Below are 21,521 nucleotides of genomic sequence, written 5' to 3'. Positions count from 1 at the left end.
TACATAGAAATGCCTGGCACCAACCAGAAGGTTATGAAGGCAAAAGGGTAGAAGACCTTCCCTTAAGGGCCTCACAGCCTAGTGGGGAGGCAGGAATATAAATAAACAATGGCAGTACCTTATGAAATATCTATACGTGGTGTATCATGAATGTAGGAAACGGAGTGCCTGAGTCTGCCTAGGAAGTCAGAGAAGGGTATATAGGAAAGGAGATGCTTCAGCTAATGTTTCATATATTTCTCTGGATAGACAATCTAGAAAACTGCATATAGAGAAAACAATACAAACTACAGATGAACAGAAGGAAAAAATTTGCTAAAGAAAGCAAAGAAACTACAATTCAGTATTTCTGGAACATGCAAGGAAGAAATAGTGAAAGCAGAAGACAACAGGTGGGCCAGGCCAACCAGATGAGGAAGGGCCTGGAGAGTCATGCTGAGAGACTGAGACTTTGATCTGGAAGTGACAGGGAACTAGTCTAAATAAATCTGAGCAGAATCATAGTTACTTACTAGATTTACTTACTAGCTGAACAGTTGGCAGTAATGAAGAGAGTTTTAAGGGCAAAAAATAAGGAGACCAACTGGAAGGCTACTGGGAGCAATCCAAGGAGAAAAGATGACAGCTTAAACAAAGGTTTCTCAACTTCATCACTATGACATTTGGGTCAAACAATTCTTTGTTTTAGGGGGCTGTCCTGTGCATTATAGTATGTTTAGCAGCACCCCTGCCTTCTACTTTCTGGATGCCAGTAGCATCTATTAAGTTGTGGCAATAAAAAATGTCTGCAGATATTGTCAAATGTCTTCTGGGAAGCAAAATCCTTCCTGGTTATGTCTCACTAACCTAAACCAAGGAATTAACAGACAAGAAGGGACAGACTGTAAAATTTAAAGGAGGTTAAATCTGTTAGGCCTGGTGACTGACAAAGAAGGTTTAGTGATAAGGAAGAGCCTGGAGTGACTCTCAGGTCGGGACTTGGGCAGAAGAGTGGGAGTTAAACATAGGCAGATTGTAAGGCATCCAAGTGAGGATGTCTAAAAGGCAGCTGGATATATGGTAGGGCACTCAGGGCAAGAAAAATAAGTTAGGGATAGAGATCTGGGGTTAAAAGTGATAGCTGAAGCTATGACTGCATGGACAGTATGAAAAGAGAATGGGATTGAGGATGGAACCCAGGAGAAGAAAATGTTTAAGAGGATGCAGAAGAAGAGGAACATGAAAGAAAACACTAAGAAAGACAATGACAGAAATAAGAGAACTGGCAGAAAATGGGGTCACCAAAAATGGAGACCATTCCAAGAAAGAGGACTCAGTTAAGACTCTCAAATGCCAAGGAAAGGTACAATGAAATAAGGTCAGAAAAATATCCACTACATCCTAGTGACTAAACCGACTGAAGCTAACACAGCTACTGGAAAATGTTGGAGACTCTAAGAGGTGCAATGTAAGGTGAAAGAGTGAGTAGGAGACAAAAAAGATGACACACCAAGAATAGACCATGCTTTTCAGAAGGATAGCTAGAGAGAGGATTGGAGGCAGAAAGGAGTGAGGGATTTGTTTTTTTAATGATGAACATCAATATGTTTATGCTGAGGAAAAGAAGCTGATTTTCCTCTTATCAGTGGATAAAACAAATAAATAATGCAGTAAGAGTTCCAAAGTAGTAAAAGACATGGGTGTACAGGTGGAGGGTTAGAATGAAGAACAGAGAGCACCCTGTGAGCCAAGAGATATGGAGGTAAGTATGGATGAAGGACAGATGCAGTGGAGGAGGCCAAACAGAAACAAAAGACTATGAAATAGGAAGTAAGAAGTCAAATATGGGAACTTAAGAACAAATGGATAAAAGCTGGAAAAGCTTGTAAGGGTTGTTCCTGGCAGAATCACATAGCAGGTCTGACAAGCAGTGAAAGCAAAGAGGAGGACTTAAATAAACGATGTCTTGAATCTGGGGTAGCATCTATCCACACTGTGGTGGCTCTCCTTGCTGCTCAGTAGCAGGTACAAAAACAGACAAAGTCAGCTGGATTGATATCCAAAGTTGAAAATGTGCAGGCTGACAGTTACAGTAGGTCCAATTCAAATGTAAGTGCTATAAATAGGCAAAAGAAATGCATTAATAGAAAAGAAATATCAAATAGTGTTTAAGCAATAAATGGATCTTCTGGCCCAACCTAGAAGACTGCTATAAAGTTTCAAGTATTTACACAATAAAATGGCTTCTAATGCTTCCAAATGATAGTTGTGATATTAAATAAAATGATAAATAGCTTCTCTCGCTGCCCAGCAAAACTAAGTGTACAATAGATTTTAAAAGAATGGTATTTATTTGTCAAACAAATTACAAGGTAACATGTTGCCTAAACATTTTTTGTGTGTGTGTGTCAGACAGTGGCATGTTTGTTTTTTTTTGTAGATAATTATTTTTTATGGAAGGGTAGCTGACACACAGTATTACATTACATTAGTTTCAGGTGTACAACATAGTGATTCAACATTTATATACATGATAATTCTAGGTAGAAGCTATCACCATACCAAGCTGTTACAATATCTTGACTATATTCCTTATGCTATAAATTACATCCCGGTTACTTATTTATTTTACCATTGGAAGTGTGTACTTTTTTTGTCTGTGTGTGTGTTTTTTGTGTGTTTTTTTTGTTTGTTTCTGTGAGGGCATCTCTCATATTTATTGATCAAATGGTTGTTAACAACAATAAAATTCTGTATAGGGAAGTCAATGCTCAATGCACAATCATTAATCCACCCTAAGCCTAATTTTCGTCAGTCTCCAATCTTCTGAGGCATAACAAAGAAGTTCTTACATGGAGAACAAATTCTTACATAGTGAATAAGTTCTTAAACGGTGAACAGTACAAGGGCAGCCATCACAGAAACCTTCGGTTTTACTCATGCATTATGAACTATGAACAGTCAGTTCAAATATGAATACTCTTTTGGTTTTTATACTTGATTTATATGTGGATACCACATTTCTCTCTTCATTATTATTATTTTTAGTAAAAGGCTGAAGTGGTAGGTAGATACAAGATAAAGGTAGAGAACATAGTTTAGTGTTGTAAGAGAGCAAATGTAGATGATCAGGTGTGTGCCTGTAGACTATGTGTTAATCCAAGCTAGACACGGGCAATAAAACATCCACGTATGCAGAAGACTTCTCTCAGAACGGGGGGGGTGGGGGTTTGAGGTTCTAAGCCTCACCGCTGTTGATCCCCAATTTCTCACCTGATGACCCCCCTGCGACTGTGCCTGTCTTAGGTTGTTCCTCCCTTGAGGAATCTTACCCGTCTCTGGCTAACCAGTCATCTTCCGGGGCCATACAGGGAAATGTAAAGTTGGTAAGTGAGAGAGAAGCCTTATTGTTTGAAATGGTTAGCTTTTTATTTCTTTGCAGATTTATGCCCTGTAGCTTCTATGCTCAGCATTTGTCTTGAGGTATCTTTACCTCTTGGAAGAATTATGATACTCGGTAAATTTGATATGAGGCACGAATTCTATTTAAGGGTTGTAATTAGGAAGGAAGAAGAAAAGCTATAGAAGTAGCAGGCGGAAGAAAACATGGGAAGATTGGTTATTTCTTTGACATATCTTCTTGTAGAGTAACTTCAGCATGTATAGGTTTTAAGCTACTACTTAAATTGCGCACACACATTAACATAATAGGAGTATAGTTACATAACCAAAGCATACCTGTAATTACCAGCCATCTCCAGTGAAACCAAGATAACCAGTTAGGCACCTTAGGCATTTGTGAAAACTTATCTATGATATGGTGGATATTGTCCAACTGAACTTGAACAGTCTGAGAGAAATCAGACAAATTAAAACAACCCATTCCTGGGGACTGTTCACATCCCATATGTTCTTTTAACAGTAAATAGTCTGTAGTTGTAAGATTTTGGAGCGCTACAATTTGCACTTCTCCGAATTCTTGGTTGAGTTCCAACAGTATAGATCCAGTCAAATTTGTTGTTTTACTGTATGCACAGGCCAGCTTAGATATCTCCTTCCTCATTCCCATGGCAAGTCCAGGAACTGGTGGGATGAGTGCATCTACAGCTGTAGCAGTGCGTGGATCTTTGTTGGGGTTTTTTGATGATCATCTTCTGGCATGAGTCTTACAGAGAGTGCTGATGTTGGAAGTTCTTTTTCATATCTTATCTTAGTTCATTTTCGGGGTAGCCCAATTAGGCTTTGATCCTCTGTATAAAAACAAACAGACACTTTGCCTACACTTTTATATGCCCTTAATACTCTAGTGTAGAACTCATTGGAGGTTACCACACAGGAACTGCCCTTTTTTTTTTTGGTATCTCTAATCTACACTTACATGATGAATATTATGTTTACTAGGCTCTCCCCTATACCAGGTCCCCCCTATAAACCCCTTTACAGTCACTGTCCATCAGCATAGCAAAATGTTGTAGAATCACCACTTCCTTCTCTGTGTTGTACAGCCCTCCCTTTTCTCCTACCCCCCCATGCATGCTAATCTTAATACCCCCCTACTTCTCCCCACACCTTATCCCTCCCTACCCACCCATGCTCCCCAGTCCCTTTCCCTTTGGTACCTGTTAGACCATTCTTGAGTTCTGTGATTCTGCTGCGGTTCTGTTCCTTCAGTATTTCCTTTGCTCTTATATCCCACAGATAAGTGAAATCATTTGGTATTTCTCTTTCTCCACTTGGCTTGTTTCACTGAGCATAAAACCCTCCAACTCCATCCATGTTGCTGCAAATGGTTGGATTTGCCCTTTTCTTATGGCTGAGTAGTATTCCACTGTGTATATGTACCATTTCTTCTTTATCCATTCATCTATCGATGGACATTTAGGTTGCTTCCAATTCTTGGCGATTGTAAATAGTGCTGCAATAAACATAGGGGTGCATTGGTCTTTCTCTTACTTGATTGCTGCATTCTTAGGGTAAATTCCTAGGAGTGCAATTCCTGGGTCAAATGGTATGTTTCTTTTGAGCATTTTGATGTACCTCCATACTGCTTTCCACAATGGTTGAACTAATTTACATTCCCACCAGCAGTGTAGGAGGGTTCCCCTTTCTCCACAGCCTCGTCAACATTTGTTGTTCTTTGTCTTTTGGATGGTAGCCATCCTTACTGGTGTGAGGTGATACCTCATTGTAGTTTTAATTTGCATTTCTCTGATAATTAGCGATGTGGAGCATCTTTTCATGTGTCTGTTGGCCATCTGTATTTCTTTTTTGGAGAACCGTCTGTTCAGTTCCTCTGCCCATTTTTTAATTGGATTACTTGTTTTTTGTTTGTTGAGGTGTGTGAGCTCTTTATATAATTTGGACGTCAAGCCTTTATTGGATGTGCCATTTTCAAATATATTCTCCCATACTGTAGGGTTCCTTTTTGTTCTATTGATGGTGTCTTTTGCTGTACAGAAGCTTTTCAGCTTAATATAGTCCCACTTGTTCATTTTTGCTGTTGTTTTCCTTGCCCAGGGAGATACGTTCAAGAAGAGGTCACTCATGTTTATGTTTAAGAGGTTATTGCCTATGTTTTTTGCCAAGAATTTAATGGTTTCATGGCTTACACTCAGTTCTTTGATCCATTTTGAGTTTACTTTTGCATATGGGGTTAGACAGTGGTCCAGTTTCATTCTCCTACATGTAGCTGTCCAGTTTTGCCAGCACCACCTGTTGAAGAGACTGTCATTTCGCCATTGTATGTCCATGGCTCCTTTATCAAATATTAAATGACCATATATATTTGGGTTAATGTCTGGAGTCTCTAGTCTGTTCCACTGGTCTGTGGCTCTGTTCTTGTGCCAGTACCAAATTGTCTTGATTACTATGGCTTTACAGTAGAGCTTGAAGTTAGGCAGTGAGATCCCCCTTACTTTATTCATCTTTCTCAGGATTGCTTTGGCTATTCGGGGTCCTTGGTGTTTCCATATGAATTTTTGAATTATTTGTTCCAGTTCATTGAAGAATGTTGCTGGTAGTTTCATAGGGATTGCATCAAATCTGTATGTTACTTTGGGCAGGATGGCCATTTTGACGATATTAATTCTTCCTAGCCACAAGCACGGGATGAGCTTCCATTTGTTAGTGTCCCCTTTAATTTTTCTTAAGAGTGACTTGTAGTTTTCAGAGTATAGGTCTTTCACTTCTGTGGTTAGTTTTATTCCTAGGTATTTTATTCTTTTGGATGCAATTGTGAATGGAATTGTTTTCCTGATTTCTCTTTCTATTGGTTCATTGTTAGTGTATACGAAAGCTACCAATTTCTGTGTGTTAATTTTGTATCCTGCAACTTTGCTGTATTCCGATATCAGTTCTAGTAGTTTTGCACTGGAGTCTTTAGGAATTTTTATGTACAATATCATGTCATATGCAAATAGTGACAGTTTACCTTCTTCTTTACCAATCTGGATTCCTTGTATTTCTTTGTTTTGTCTAATTGCCGTGGCAAGGACCTCCAGTACTATGTTAAATAACAGTCAGGAGAGTGGGCATACCTATCTAGTTCCAATCTCAGAGGAAAAGCTTTCAGCTTCTCGCTGTTCAGTACGTTGGCTGGGGGTTTATCATAGATGCGCTTTATTAAGTTGAGGTACTTGCCCTCTATTCCCATTTTGCTGAGAGTTTTTATCATGAATGGATGTTAAATTTTGTCGAATGCTTTTTCAGCATCTATGGAGATGATCATGTGGTTTTTGTCTTTCTTTTTGTTGACGTGGTGGATTATGTTGATGGATTTTCTAATGTTGTACCATACTTGCATCCCTGGGATGAATCCCACTTGCTCATGGTGTACAATCCTGTTGATGTATTTTTGAATTCGGTTTGCTAACATTTTCTTGAGTATTTTTGCATCTACGTTCATCAGGGATATTGGTCTGTAGTTTTCTTTTTTGGTGGGGTCTTTGCCTGGTTTTGGTATTAGGGTGATGTTGGCTTCATCAATGAGTTTGGGAGTATTCCCTCCTCTTCTATTTTTTGGAAAACTTTAAGGTGAATGGGTATTATGTCTTCTCTGTATGTCTGATAAAATTCCGAGGTAAATCAATCTGGCCTGGGGGTTTTGTTGTTTGGTAGTTTTTTGATTACCGCTTCAATTTCATTGCCGGTAATTGGTCTGTTTAGATTTTCTATTTCTTTCTGGGTCAGTCTTGGAAGGTTGTATTTTTCTAAGAAGTTGTCCATTTCTCCTAGGTTTCCCAGCCTGTTAGCATATAGGTTTTCATAGTACTCTCTAATACTTCTTTGTATTTCTGTGGGGTCCGTCGTGATTTTTCCTTTCTCGTTTCTGATTTTGTTGATGTGTGTTGACTCTCTTATCCTCTTAGTAAGTCTGGCTAGAGGCTTATCTATTTTGTTTATTTTCTCAAAGAACCAGCTCTTGGTTTCATTGATTTTTGCTACTTTTTTTTTTCTCAATTTTATTTATTTCTTCTCTGATGTTTATTATGTCCCTCCTTCTGCTGACCTTAGGCCTCATTTGTTCTTCTTTTTCCAATTTCGATAATTGTGACATTAGACCATTCATTTGGTATTGTTCTTCCTTCTTTAAATATGCATGGATTGGTATATACTTTCCTTTTAAAACTGCTTTTGCTGTATCCCACAGTAGTTGGGGCTTTGTGTTGTTGTTGTCGTTTGTTTCCATATATTGCTGGATCTCCATTTTGATTTGGTCATTGATCCATTGATTATTTAGGAGCATGTTGTTTAGCCTCCATGTGTTTGTGAGCCTTTTTGCTTTCTTTGTACAGTTTATTTCCGGTTTTATGCCTTTGTGGTCTGAAAAGTTGGTTGGTAGGATTTCAATCTTTTGCAATTTACTGAGGCTCTTTTTGTGGCCTAGTATGTGGTCTATTTTGGAGAATGTGCCATGTGCACTTGAGAAGAATGTGTATCCTGTTGATTTTGGATGTAGCGTTCTGTAGATGTCTATTAGGTCCATCTGTTCTAATGTGTTGTTCAGTGCCTTTGTGTCCATACTTATTTTCTGTCTGGTGGATCTGTCCTTTGGAATGAGTGGTGTGTTGTAGTCTCCTAGAATGAGTGCATTGCATTCTATTTACTCGTTTAGTTCTGTTAGTATTTCTTTCAGATATGTTGGTGCTCCTGTATTGGGTGCATATATATTTATAATGGTTATATCCTCTTGTTGGACTGAGCACTTTATCATTATGTAATGTCCTTCTTTATCTTTCATTACTTTCTTTATTTTGAAGTCTGTTTTGTCTGATACTAGTATTGCAACACCTGCTTTTTTCTCTCTGTTGTTTGTATGAAATATCTTTTTCCATTCCTTGACTTTAAGTCTGTGCATGTCTTTGGGTTTGAGGTGAGTCTCTTGTAAGCAGCATATGGATGGATCTTGCTTTTTTATCCATTCTATTACTCTGTGTCTTTTGATTGGTGCATTCAGTCCATTTACATTTAGGGTGATTATTGAAAGGTATGAATTTATTGCCCTTGCAGGCTTTAAGTTTGTGGTTACCAAAGGTTCAGGGTTAGCTTCTTTACTATCTTACTGTCTAACTTAACTCACTTATTGAGCTATTATAAACACAGGCTGATGATTCTTTATTTCTCTCCCTTCTTATTCCTCCTCCTCCATTCTTTATATGCTCGGTGTTCTGTGCTGTGCTCTTTCTAGGAGTGCTCCCATCTATTGCAGTCCCTGTAAGATGCCCTGTAGAAGTGGTTTGTGGGAGGCAAATTCCCTCAACTTTTGCTTGTCTGGGAATTGTTTAATCCCTCCTTCGTAGTTAAATGATACTCGTGCTAGATACAGTAGTCTTGGTTCGAGGCCCTTCTGTTTCATTGCATTAAGTATATCATGCCATTCTCTTCTGTCCTGTAGTGTTTCTGTTGAGAAGTCTGATGATAGCCTGATGGGTTTTCGTTTGTAGGTGACCTTTTTTTTCTCTCTGAGTGCCTTTAATACTTTGTCCTTGTCTTTGATCTTTGCCATTCTAATTATTATGTGTCTTGCTGTTGCCCTCCTTGGATCCCTTGTCGTGGGAGTTCTATGTACGTCTGTGGTCTGAGAGGACATGTCCTCCCCTAGTTTGGGGAAGTTTTCAGCAATGATTTCTTCAAGGACACTTTCTATCCCTTTTTCTTTCTCTTCTTCTTCTGGTACCTCTATAATGCAGATATTGTTCTGTTTCAATTGGTCACTCAGCTCTCTTAGAATTCTTTCATTCCTGGAGATCCTTTTATCTCTCTCTGCATCAGCTTCTCTGCGTTCCTGTCCTCTGTTTTCTAGCCCATTAATGGTCTCTTGCATCTCGTCCATTCTGTTTTGAAGTCCTTCCAGAGCTTGTTTTATTTCTGAATTCTCCTTCCTTAGTTCTTGGATATTTCTCTGCAAGTCCATCAGTTCGGTTAAGACTTTTGTTCTGAATTCTTTTTCAGGAAGACTGGTTAAATCTATCTCCGCAGGTTCCTTCTCAGGGGAAGATGTAGCAGATGCCGAAGCTGTCTGGGTTAGTCTTGTCTGGATCAAATTTTTTTGCCTTTTCTTGTTGATAGGTGCCATTGACTTGTCGGCTGGGAGAGTCAAATTTCCACTTGCTACTGGCCTTTCTTTACTGGGACAACTGCGACCCCTAGTGGCTTGTGTTGGGCAATTGCGTGTAGACTGGGTCTGTGTCTTGCCCAGCCGGTATGGAGGAAGCTCCCTTGCTGAGGGCGTGGCCAGCCACTGGCTGCTTCTCTGCTATGTCCGCACCCCGGAGGGGTAATGGACGGGGGGCTGTTTGGCTGTTTACCTCTGTGAGGGGGTCTCAGAGCTGTTGCCCAGGGGTTTGTGTGCCTGGGTTTCCCTGGAATTTCCAGCTTCTGGACTGTGACCTGGGTTGTTTCCATCCAGCTGTTGCATCCCTGTCCCTTTAAGACTTTCAAAAAGCACTCGCTTTTCTTTGTCACAGGGGCATCAGCTTCGGAACCCGCTCAGAGGTCTTGCTGCCCTGTTTCCCTAGTTTCCAGCCCTCCACGCGTGCACTGTGTCTGCACTCTCGTGTGGATGGCTAGGGCTGGGTGTTTAGCAGTTCTGGGTTCCCTCTCCCTCCATGCTCCGACTCCTCTCCTCCCGCCCAGAGTTGCGGTGAGCGGCGCTCAGGTCCCGCGGGGCCGGGGCTTGTATCTTAACCCTTTCACCAGGCGCTGGGCTATCGCATGTGTGGATGTAGTCTGGCTGTTGTCCTGTGTCTTCTGGTCTCTCTTTTAGGATTAGTTGTATTTGTTGTATTTTCAAAAATATATATGTTTTTGGGAGGAGATTCCCACTGTCCTACTCACGCCGCCATCTTGGCTCCGCCTCCTGCCTAAACATTTTTTTATATATAGATTCATGTAACCCTATATATCTTCAGTTAGTGAGATAAAGTTATGATCATGCTTTCAAAAATAGCTTTCAACATATACAACTAAAGGAAAATCTTCAGCAATGTGGATGGATGTTTACCTTTCTTTGGGTGTTAAAGTTCTCAGGATAGCCTACAAACAGCTAGAATAAATCTAGATAAAGTGGTATGTATGTGCATTTGAAACATAAAATACTTTAACACGAAATATTTAGAGGACTATATTTCAAAAGGAAATGGCTAGGTGAAACAGAATAAAAAGCATTTGTCTAATAGATTGAAAGTTGCTTCACTAATAGACATTTTTTATTATGTAAGACAAACTGCATAGAGCAGGTAGGCAAAGTTTCTATAAATGCAATAGAAAACTTATTCATTCAGTGAGTCAACATGGTCCAAAATGTGCAAATGGACCTTAGTGGTAGTAAGGGCTAACACTAATCTAGTACATACTATGTGCCAAGCACTGTTCTAATCACTTTTATGTATATATTAACTCATTCAATCCTTATAAGAACCTCAGTAATACAACCCATAATAGTAGGCACTATTATTATTTTACCAATGCATAGTATTAAACACAGAGAGGCTAATTAACTTGTTCAAGGCCATTACAGCTAGTAAGTGGAATAGCTAGAATTCAAACCCAAGTTTCCCTCCTGAAATGGAGCTTTTAACTGCTCTGTTACTTTATGTTGTCTGACATGGGTTATCTTTTGATACCTTTATTTCAGCTGGTTTGTAGTAGCGTCTGTTGGGATCTTCCAAGGAAGTTCTATACCCATCTCTCAAGAAACGTTTAAATCCATATTTTCCTTTTAATTTTCTAACCACTTTATCAAGCGTCTGGCTAAACAGAACTTCATCATCCAGGGCAAATGCAGGATAACTGATGCAGGGGAGCAGGGCAGCATCTGTGTTCTGGGGCAATAAGAAAAAGAAGAGAATGTAAGTGCCTGAAGTGATATTATCAACACAGCCCAAGGAGAATCACAGAAATGAAAAGTCAAAGGTTATCTAACTTAGTTAGATTGCTGTGCTTCCAGGGACAGATAGACATTTATTTATGTGGCATGGCTTAGTGAACCTTATGGCAAAATAAAACTTTAATCATTAATAAGGAGTATTTTCAAGGTTTAACACTGGAACTAAAACTTTATTCATTATGGCAGTGTGTAAAAATTTAACACCAGTAATTAGTCATCACAACTTAGTTTGTCATAATAATTTAACATCATTATTATGACATCATGAAATAATGTCATGAAATAATGAAAGAGAAAACAACCTAAACATATGACAGTTAGCTGAGTAAATAAGCAGCTATTAAAATTTATATTGTAGAAATGTCTATTGATATGGAAACGTGTTTGTTCATAGAACAAGTTTAACAAGCACTATAACCAATATTTTTTCAGTTTTGTAAAATAAAAATATATATGTAAATAAAATTATGTGGAAGCATGTAAAAAAATGTTGTCAACCTAAGATTTTGAATGAATGGTAGAATAATGAGTAGATATTTAATTATTTGCTTATTTGTGGGTTGTTTTTCTTTTATCATAATCTTGTGCTACTTATATAAAAGTAATTTTTCAAATAAATTATTCCATTTTAGGTGTTTTCTAAGAACACAATCATAAATAATCCCTAGAAAAATCTACAGTCAGGTATAATAGTGTATCAGACAAAGAGAAAACACAAATCAAATGAGAGAAAAGAAACAAGGCAAGTAATTTTATTCATAAGAAATATAAATTGTGAAAAAAATTTTCTAATATTCTATGACAAAAACAATTATTTCGGTATAATGTTGCTAAAAAATATATATTTATCTAATTTCCTAGTTCTACAAGAGACTCAAAGGACAATGCAGCTTTGTCTACAGCTCTGTTCACTTCTTGAACAAAGTCTCCACAGGCCAGGATAATTTGAGGCAACATCTATTCTCTCTTTTCATCTTTTCTGGCAACCTCTAAAATTTTGGAGCACTTTCTTGAAAAAGAAAACAAAACAACACAACAATCATAAAAGGTAGTTCATATTAATTTGCTTTAAAAATATCTTACATGTGATCTTGATTCTCTGGGCAACAGTGAGGACAAAGTTTGTCTATTGCGATTGTGAGCATCAAGATCCACAAATATAACCGACCAAGAACAGCCCTGGAATGACAGAGAAAAACATTTCCTAATTACAAAAAAAGAACTTGTAGAATGCTGGGCATTCTGACTGCAAGTAATTTAACAAAAATGCTAACCACTGGTTGCATTCAAGAGTGACATGATAGGTTTTACTTTTTTTATATAGACAGTATTTCTCAAATTTTGTGCAATAAGCATATTAATTTTATAATAAAAATGTTATTTTTTACATTTTCCCTATTTCTCCTTTGCTTATGAATCAACTATATGCTTACAGCATAACTAATCAATTAAGGATATTTATTTTAATAAAAATAAAAGCTGAGCAGGATCATGGGAAGATGGCAGTATGAGTAGTTCAGAGGAAATCCCCTCCCCAAAACATATATATTTATGAAAATACAATAAATACAACTATTCCTAAAAGAGACACCAGTGGATGCAGTACAACAGCCAGGGTACATCTACATCTGAGAGAACTCAACATCACACAAAGGGGGTAAGATACAAGACGCAGCCAGGCGGGACCCGAACGCTCCCCCACCCCAGAACCCAGTGGGAAGAAAAGAGTCAGAACGGGGAGGGAGTGAAAGCCCATGACTGCTAAACAACCAGCTCTAGAAATCCGCACCTGGAACACAGACACAAGGTGCACAGGGTGCTGGATATTAGAGAAACAGAAGAGCAAAACCTGTGGGCAGGTCCCTGCAACTGGCGACCCTGAGACAAAAGAAAAGCGAGTGCTTTCTGCAAGTCTTAAAGAGACAGGGACCCCATAGCTGGATGAAGTCGCCCTGACACACTCAGTCAGCAGCTGGGAATTCCGGGGAAATTTAGGCACCCTAAACCCCGGGGAGGCAGTGCAGCTCTGAAGCCCCTCACAGCACGTAGGAGCCTGCCAGTCATTCCTCCAACTGGCATGGACTCCGACACACCAGCCCAGTAGCGGGAGAGTGGCAGCGCACGCCGGAAGGAGGAGATGCCAGAAGGGACCTGGAGTGGATCGCGTGCGCCAACGGTGCCAGATGGGAACAGGAGAGGCTTGTGCGAGCCCGCAGAGGTGCAACCAACAGCCGGGGCGCGGCTCGCGTGCACCGGCAGCAGTGAAGCCAGAGGAGCCCGGTAGAGGCCAGTGCAGGAAAGCCCCGCGTGCACCTGCAGCGGAGCCAGAGGGAACAGGCACACTCCTAGCAGCCGACCAGGATCCAGCCCAATGCACAGCCGCACGGGCCAGATCCAAAGGCTGCTGCTGTCATACAGCTGACCGGCAGGGGTGCTGCTAGCATGGAGGAGCACACCTGACGTGCCTGCCACTCCACGCAGGGCTCCATGCTTGTCTGACGGAGACCCCACCCACAGCAGCTTAGGGGACTAACCCGGTGGCAGCTCCAGGAGTGTGGGTAACGGTCACAGGCAGTGGAGAAGGGCAAGGCATCCAGCAAGCCGGAAAGGACATTCTTCTCCCAGCTGACACACCCGCAACCTGCCTACAGCCACCGCTATCACCATGAAAAGGCAAAAAAATTTAGTCCAGTCCAAGATAGTTCAAACAACACCTGAGAAAGGATCTGCAGAGGCAGACCAAACCAGTCTCCCTGAAAAAGAATTCAAAATAAAAATCAGAAACATGCTGACAGAGCTGCAGAGAAATATGCAAGAGAAATGGGATGAAGTCCGGAGGGAGATTACAGAAGTGAAACAAACTCTGGAAGGATTTATAAGAAGAATGGATAAGATGCAAGAGGCCATTGATGGAAAATAACTAGAAACCAGACAACAGAAATGCATAGAAGCTGACGCAGAGAGAGATAAAAGGATCTCCAGGAATGAAACAATATTAAGAGAACTGTGTGACCAATACAAAAGGAACAATATCTGATTTATAGGGGTACCAGAGGAAGAAGACAGAGAAAAAGGGATAGAAAGTGTCTTTGAAGAAATAATTACTGAGAACTTCCCCAAACTGGGGGAGGAAATAGTTGCTCAGACTACAGAAAAACACAGAACTCCCGAGAGACGGGACCCAAAGAGGACAACACCAAGACACATAATAATTAAAATGGCAAAGATCAAAGACAAGGACAGAGTATTAAAGGCAGCCAGAGAGAGAAAAAAGGTCACCTACAAAGGAAAACCCATCAGGCTATCATCAGACTTCTCAACAGAAACCTTACAGGCCAGAAGGGAATGGCATGATATATTTAATGCAACGAAACAGAAGGGCCTTGAACCAAGGATACTGTATCCAGCACGATTATCATTTAAATATGAAGGGGGGATTAAGCAATTCCCAGATGAGCAAAAGTTGAGGGAATTTGCCTCCCACAACCCACCTCTACAGGGTATCTTAGAGGGACTGCTCTAGATGGGAGCACTCCAAAAAAGAGCACAGAACAAAACACCCAACATATGAAGAACGGAGGAGGAAAAAGAAGGGGAAGAAATAATCATCAGACTGTGTTTATTACAGCTCAAAAAGCAAGATAAGTCAGACAGTAAGGTAGTAAACAAGCTAACCAGGAACCTTTGGTAAACACGAATCTAAAGCCTGCAATGGCAAAAAGTACATATCTTTCAATAATCACCCTAAATGTAAATGGACTGAATGCACCAATCAAAAGACACAGAGTAATAGAATGGATAAAAAAGCAAGACCCATCCATACGCTGCTTACAAGAGACTCACCTCAAACCCAAAGACATGCACAGATTAAAAGTCAAGGGATAGAGAAAGATATTTCATGCAAACAACAGAGAGAAAAAAGCAGGTGTTGCAATACTAGTATCAGACAAAAAAAGACTTCAAAATAAAGAAAGTAAAAAGAGATAAAGAAGGACATTACATAATGATAAAGTGCTCAGTCCAACAAGAGGATATAACCATTATAAATATATATGCACCCAATAAAGGACCACCAACATATGAGAAACAAAAACTAACAGAATTAAAGGAGAAAATAGAATGCAATGCATTCACTTTGGGAGACTTTAACACATCACTCACTCCAAAGGACAGATCCACCAGACAGAAAATAAGTAAGGACACAGAGGCACTGAACACCACACTAGAACAGATGGACCTAATAGACATCTATACAACTCTACATCCAAAAGCAACAGGATACACATTCTTCTCAAGTGCATGGAACATTCTCCAAAATAGACCACATACTAGGCCACGAAAAGAGCCTCAGTAAATTACAAAAGACTGAAATCCTACCAACCAAGTTTTCAGACCACAAAGGTATAAAACTAGAAATAAACTGTACAAAGAAAGCAAAAAGGCTCACAAACACATGGAGGCTTAACAACAAGCTCCTAAATAATCAATGGATCAACGCCCAAATCAAAATGGAGATCCAGCAATATATGGAAACAAATGACAACAACACAAAGCCCCAGCTACTGTGGGATACAGCAAAAGCAGTCTTAAGAGGAAAGCATATAGCAACCCAGGCATATTTAAAGAAGGAAGAACAATACCAAATGAATGGTCTAATGTCATAATTATCAAAATTGGAAAAAGAAGAACAAATGAGGTCTAAGATCAGCAGAAGGAGGGACATAATAAAGATTACAGAAGAAAGAAACAAAATTGAGAAGAATAAAACAATAGAAAAAATCAATGAAACCAAGAGTTGGTTCTTTGAGAAAATAAATAAAATAGATAAGCCAGACTTATTAAGAGAAAAAGAGAATCAACACACATTAACAGAATCAGAAACGAGAAAGGAAAAATCACAATAGACCCCACAGAAATACAAAGAATTATTAGAGAATACTATGAAAACCTATGTGCTAACAAGCTGGAAAACCTAGGAGAAATGGACAACTTCTTAGAAAAATACAACCTTCCAAGACTGACCCAGAAAGAAACAGAAAATCTAAACAGACCAATTACCAGCAACAAAATTGAGGCGGTAATCAAAAAACTTCCCAAGAACAAAACCCCTGGGCCAGAAGGATTTACCCCAGAATTTTATCAGACATACAGAGAAGACATAACACCCATTCTCCTTAAAGCTTTCCAAAATATAGAAGAGAAGGGAATACTCCCAAACTCATTCTATGAAGCCAACATTACCCTAATACCAAAACCAGGCAAAGACCACACCAAAAAAGAAAACTACAGACCAGTATCCCTGATGAACGTAGACGCAAAAATACTCAACAAAATTTTAGCAAATCGAATTCAAAACTACATCAAGAGGATCATACACCATGACCAAGTGGTATTCATCCCAGGGTTGCAAGGATGGTACAACATTAGAAAATCCATCAATATCATCCACCACATCAACAAAAAGAAGGACAAAACCCACATGATCATCTTCATAGATGCTGAAAAAGCAATTGACAAAATTCAACTTGCATTCATGATAAAAACTCTCAACAAAATGGGAATAGAGGGCAAGTACCTCAACATAATAAAGGCCATATATAATAAACCTACAGCTAACATCATACTGAACAGCGAGGCTGAAAGCTTTTCCTCTGAGATGGGGAACAAGACAGGGATGCCCACTCTCCCCACTGTTATTCAACATAGTACTGGAGGTCCTAGCCACGGCAATCAGAAAAAACAAAGAAATACAAGGAATCAAGATTGGTAAAGAAGAAGTCAAACTGTCACTATGTGCAGATGACATGATATTGTACATAAAAAATCCTAAAGACTCCACCCCAAAACTACTAGAACTAATATCAAAATTCAGCAAAGTTGCAGGATACAAAATTAACACACAGAAATCTGTAGCTTTCCTATACACTAACAATGAACTCATAGAAAGAGAAATCAAGAAAACAATTCCATTCACAATTGCATCAAAAAGAATAAAATACCTAGGAATAAACCTAACCGAGGAAGTGAAAGACCTATACCCTGAAAACTACAAGACACTCTTAAGAGAAATTAAAGAGGTCATTAACAAATGGAAACTCATCCTATGCTCCTGGCTAGGAATAATTAATATCATCAAAATGGCCATCCTGCCCAAAGCAAAGCAATATACAGATTCGATGCAATCCCTATCAAATTACCAACAGCATTCTTCAATGAACTGGAACAAATAGTTCAAAAATTCATATGGAACAGCCAAAGACCCCGAATAGCCAAAGCAATCCTGAGAAGGAAGAATAAGGTAGGGGGGATCTCGCTCCCCAACTTCAAGCTCTACTACAAAGCCACAGTAATCAAGACAATTTGGTACAGGCACAAGAACAGAGCCACAGACCAGTGGAACAGAATAGAGACTCCAGACATTAACCCAAACATATATGGCCAATTAATATATGATAAAGAGCCATGGACATACAATGGGGAAATGACAGTCTCTTCAACAGATGGTGCTGGCAAAACTGGACAGCTACATGTACAGAATGAAAATGGATCACTGTCTAACCCCATACACAAAAGTAAACTCCAAATGGATCAAACACCTGAATGTACATTATGAAACCATAAAACTCTTAGAAAAAAATATAGGCAAAAATCTCATGGACATACACACAAGTGACTTCTTCATGAACATATCTCCCCAGGCAAGGGAAACAAAGACAAAAATGAACAAGTGGGACTATATCAAGCTAAAAAGCTTCTGTACAGAAAAGGACACCATCAATAGAACAAAAAGGTATCCTACAGTATGGGAGAACATATTCATAAATGACAGATCTGATAAACAATTGACATTCAAAATATATAAAGAGCTCACATGCCTCAAGAAAAAACAAATAATCCAATTAAAAAATGGGCAGAAGAGTTGAATAGAAAGTTCTCTAATTAAGAAATCCAGATGGTGAACAGGCACATGAAAAGATGCTCCACATTGCTAATCATCAGAGAAATGCAAATTAAAACCACAATGAGATATCACCTCACACCAGTAAGGATCGCCATCATCAAAAAGATAAACAACAACAAATGTTGGCGAGGCTGTGGAGAAAGGGGAACCCTCCTACATTGCCGGTGGGAATGTAAATTAGTTCAACCATTGTGGAAAGCAGTATGGAGGTTCCTCAAAATGCTCAAAATAGAAATACCGTTTGACTCAGGAATTCCACTTCTAGGAATTTACCCTAAGAATGCAGCACTCCAGTTTGAAAAAGACAGATGCACCCCCTATGTTTATCACAGCACTATTTACAATAGCCAAGATATGGAAGTAACCTAAATGTCCATCAGTAGATGAATGGATAAAGAAGATGTGGTATATATATACAATGGAATATTACTCAGCCATAAGAAAAAAACAGATCCTACTATTCGCAACAACATGGATGGAGCTAGAGGGTATTATGCTCAGTGAAATAAGCCAGGCAGAGAAAGACAAGCACCAAATGATTTCACTTATATGTGGAGTATAAGAACAAAGGAAAACTGAAGGAACAAAACAGCAGCAGAATCACAGAACCCAAGAATGGACTAATAGTTCCCAAAGGGAAAGGGACTGGGGAGGATGGGTGGGAAGGGAGGGATAAGGGTGGGAAAAAGAGGGCGTTACGATTAGCATGTATAGTGCGTGGGGGGCAGGGGAGGGCTGTGCAACCAGAGAAGACAAGTAGTGATTTTACAGCACCTTACTATGCAGATGGACAGTGACTGTGAAGGGGTATGTTGGGGGGACTTGGTGAAGGGGGGAGCCTAGTAAACATAATGTTCTTCATGTAATTGTAGATTAATGATATCAGAAAAAAAAAAAGCTGAGCAACAACTTTGATAATGAATAAAGGTAGAATTTGGATTCACAAAATCTGAATTGTACAGTTATAAAAGAATGTTGATTATACAACCAAACTAAACAAACTTAGATACGACCTAGAATTATGGATATAAAAAATCACTTGAATAAAATGTGAAGGTAAAAGAACCTCACAAAATACTAGCTAATATTCATGATATGTCAGGCACTGTGCTTTACGTTTTACATGGATTATTATCATTTAATCCTCACATGCAGGTATTATTGTCCCCATTTTACTGAAAAGGTGCCAAAAATTAGTTTAACAGAACAAGTATTCAAAATCAAGTCTCTGACACAAGCCCACACCTAGGTTATACAATTTCTCACACTAAAAATATCTTTCAAGTAAGAACCAAAACTTCAAGAAAAGACAAATGTAACAAAAAATGTCAAATGGTCTGACCAAATTAAAACTATTTACTATTTAACCATTAATAGTTTCCATATCCAAGAGCATAGTCATAAGTAAACATGGCTTTGTTTTTTTAGTGTGGTACTAAATATTTTGAAAATGCAGAGAATGAAACTGTAATACAAAGATGGCTTTCATTACAGAAGAAAACTCAGAAAAATGTAAGTGGAAAGGAAGAAAACTTTCATAAATTTCACATTGCTTAATATTACCTTCTAAATCTCATCCCAATTATCACCAACTTCAAAGATGCATTCATCCTGAAACTAAAATACCTCAAATCAATCACCTAGACTGAAATTCAAAATCTAGTAAGTACCTATGCCCTACATCCAAGTACTAAACTCACTATATGTATAACATGTTCCTGGTTACCCATATTCATACATGAATATTAGGTCATAAAATAGAATCATTTCTCATTTATGATATCATGTCTTAAATCTGAACTCTGACAAGAAAATCATTAAATGAACAAGGAATGAGTGAGGCTGTCTCTCAACAACTGGATGAATGCTAAATTGTCCTTTCTGTTATTTGAAAGTCCCTACTTCTCACCTCTACTTACAAAATTGAGTCCAACAAAGTTTCATGTACCAGCTGCCATTATCAGAGTAATGTGTTCTCTGCTTTAAGGAGAACAAACAAGAAGCAAGATAGAACCTCTCAGCTTAAGGAGCTTACCCAGGTGACATACATCCTGAATCAGATGACTGTTAAACCAAACAACAGACTGCACATAGTGATATGTGACTATGTGTCACATGAGTGGCTTGAATGAAAACTAATAAAGTTAACGGAAGGAAAACAAAATAGAGAACTTAGGCTACTTAATAGAGAAAGTAAGGACCAGAACTAGGAGCTGAATTTGTGAAGAAAGGGGAGCAAGTAGGGTGGTTAGAACAAAACAGCAGAAAAATGAACGGGTATGAGATGTTGGAAGCCTGTGAATACACAAAGTAACAGGACTTATAATTTGTCCTTAGGCTGATAATTAATGAAGTTAATTGCATGCCAAATCAGTCTTACTTGAATTAAAAAAAAATACAACCTAGAATTTTTAGATACGACCTAGAATTATGACCTAGAATCTATGGACTGTTTCATTTATCAAACATAAAGATAATTTATAAATAATGAAGTAGCAAATTTGGCAATTCTTGCCACTGTTCGAATAATATAAATAACTATCTTCTATTTTCTGGCCACAAATAAATGGCTTATTTATCTAAATCAAAGTATTTGCTCAGATCTCTTCCTCTGCCAGCCTCCAAGAAATATGTGCAAAAAATATATAATCTGATGTTACTGTATTTGAACACAGATCAAAGTCTAGTTAAGTATATTGCTTGGCTGTACTCTTAAAAAATATACCACAATTTAGGTATACAGTCCAGATTTACAGAAGAATAAAATTCACCCAAGGCCATGGGCAGCTATTCCTATTCAGGAGCAAAATTTTTAAAAAGACATCAAGAAGAACCTATATGTGGACTTAACTGTCACCTATTTCAAATTATCAGAAATATTAATTTTAGGCCTGCAAATTGCAAAGGAAGCTAGATTTGTCTGCATTGCCTTGAATATTTTGCATAATATGAGCAGTCTCTCTAGTCATCACAATTCAGATTCTGGCCTCAGCTCATCTTGATTCCTCTCTAAAGACAGGCATATGATAGGATGTTTTACATGTATATGTCACTCCAGAGTATCTGATTAATTATGGATATTTTATTTTCATCTTCCATTTCCTCAAATCATCACAACTCTGCCATAATATCCTGACTCCATCTAAAGAGTATGTTTTCAAACTGACAGTTCAAATTTCACTACCAAATTGAGTT

General features: G+C 38.7%; 1 protein-coding gene across 4 annotated transcripts in view; it reads right to left on the bottom strand.

Annotated features, from left to right (window-relative positions):
* PHKB (phosphorylase kinase regulatory subunit beta) overlaps positions 1-21,521 on the bottom strand; it is a 351,182-nt gene that overhangs the window by 142,543 nt on the left and 187,118 nt on the right. For all 4 annotated transcript variants that reach the window (XM_036927464.2, XM_036927463.2, XM_036927465.2 and 1 more), the window contains 2 exons: positions 12,449-12,544; positions 11,103-11,300 (listed from right to left, as the gene is read on the bottom strand). In XM_036927464.2, coding sequence (XP_036783359.2) covers positions 11,103-11,300; positions 12,449-12,544 — 294 coding nt within the window. The remainder of the gene's footprint in view (positions 1-11,102; positions 11,301-12,448; positions 12,545-21,521) is intronic.

The sequence above is a fragment of the Manis pentadactyla genome, chromosome 15, assembly GCF_030020395.1.
Source record: "Manis pentadactyla isolate mManPen7 chromosome 15, mManPen7.hap1, whole genome shotgun sequence".
Lineage (NCBI taxonomy): Eukaryota > Metazoa > Chordata > Mammalia > Pholidota > Manidae > Manis > Manis pentadactyla.
This window is presented reverse-complemented; position numbering and strand designations above follow the sequence as displayed.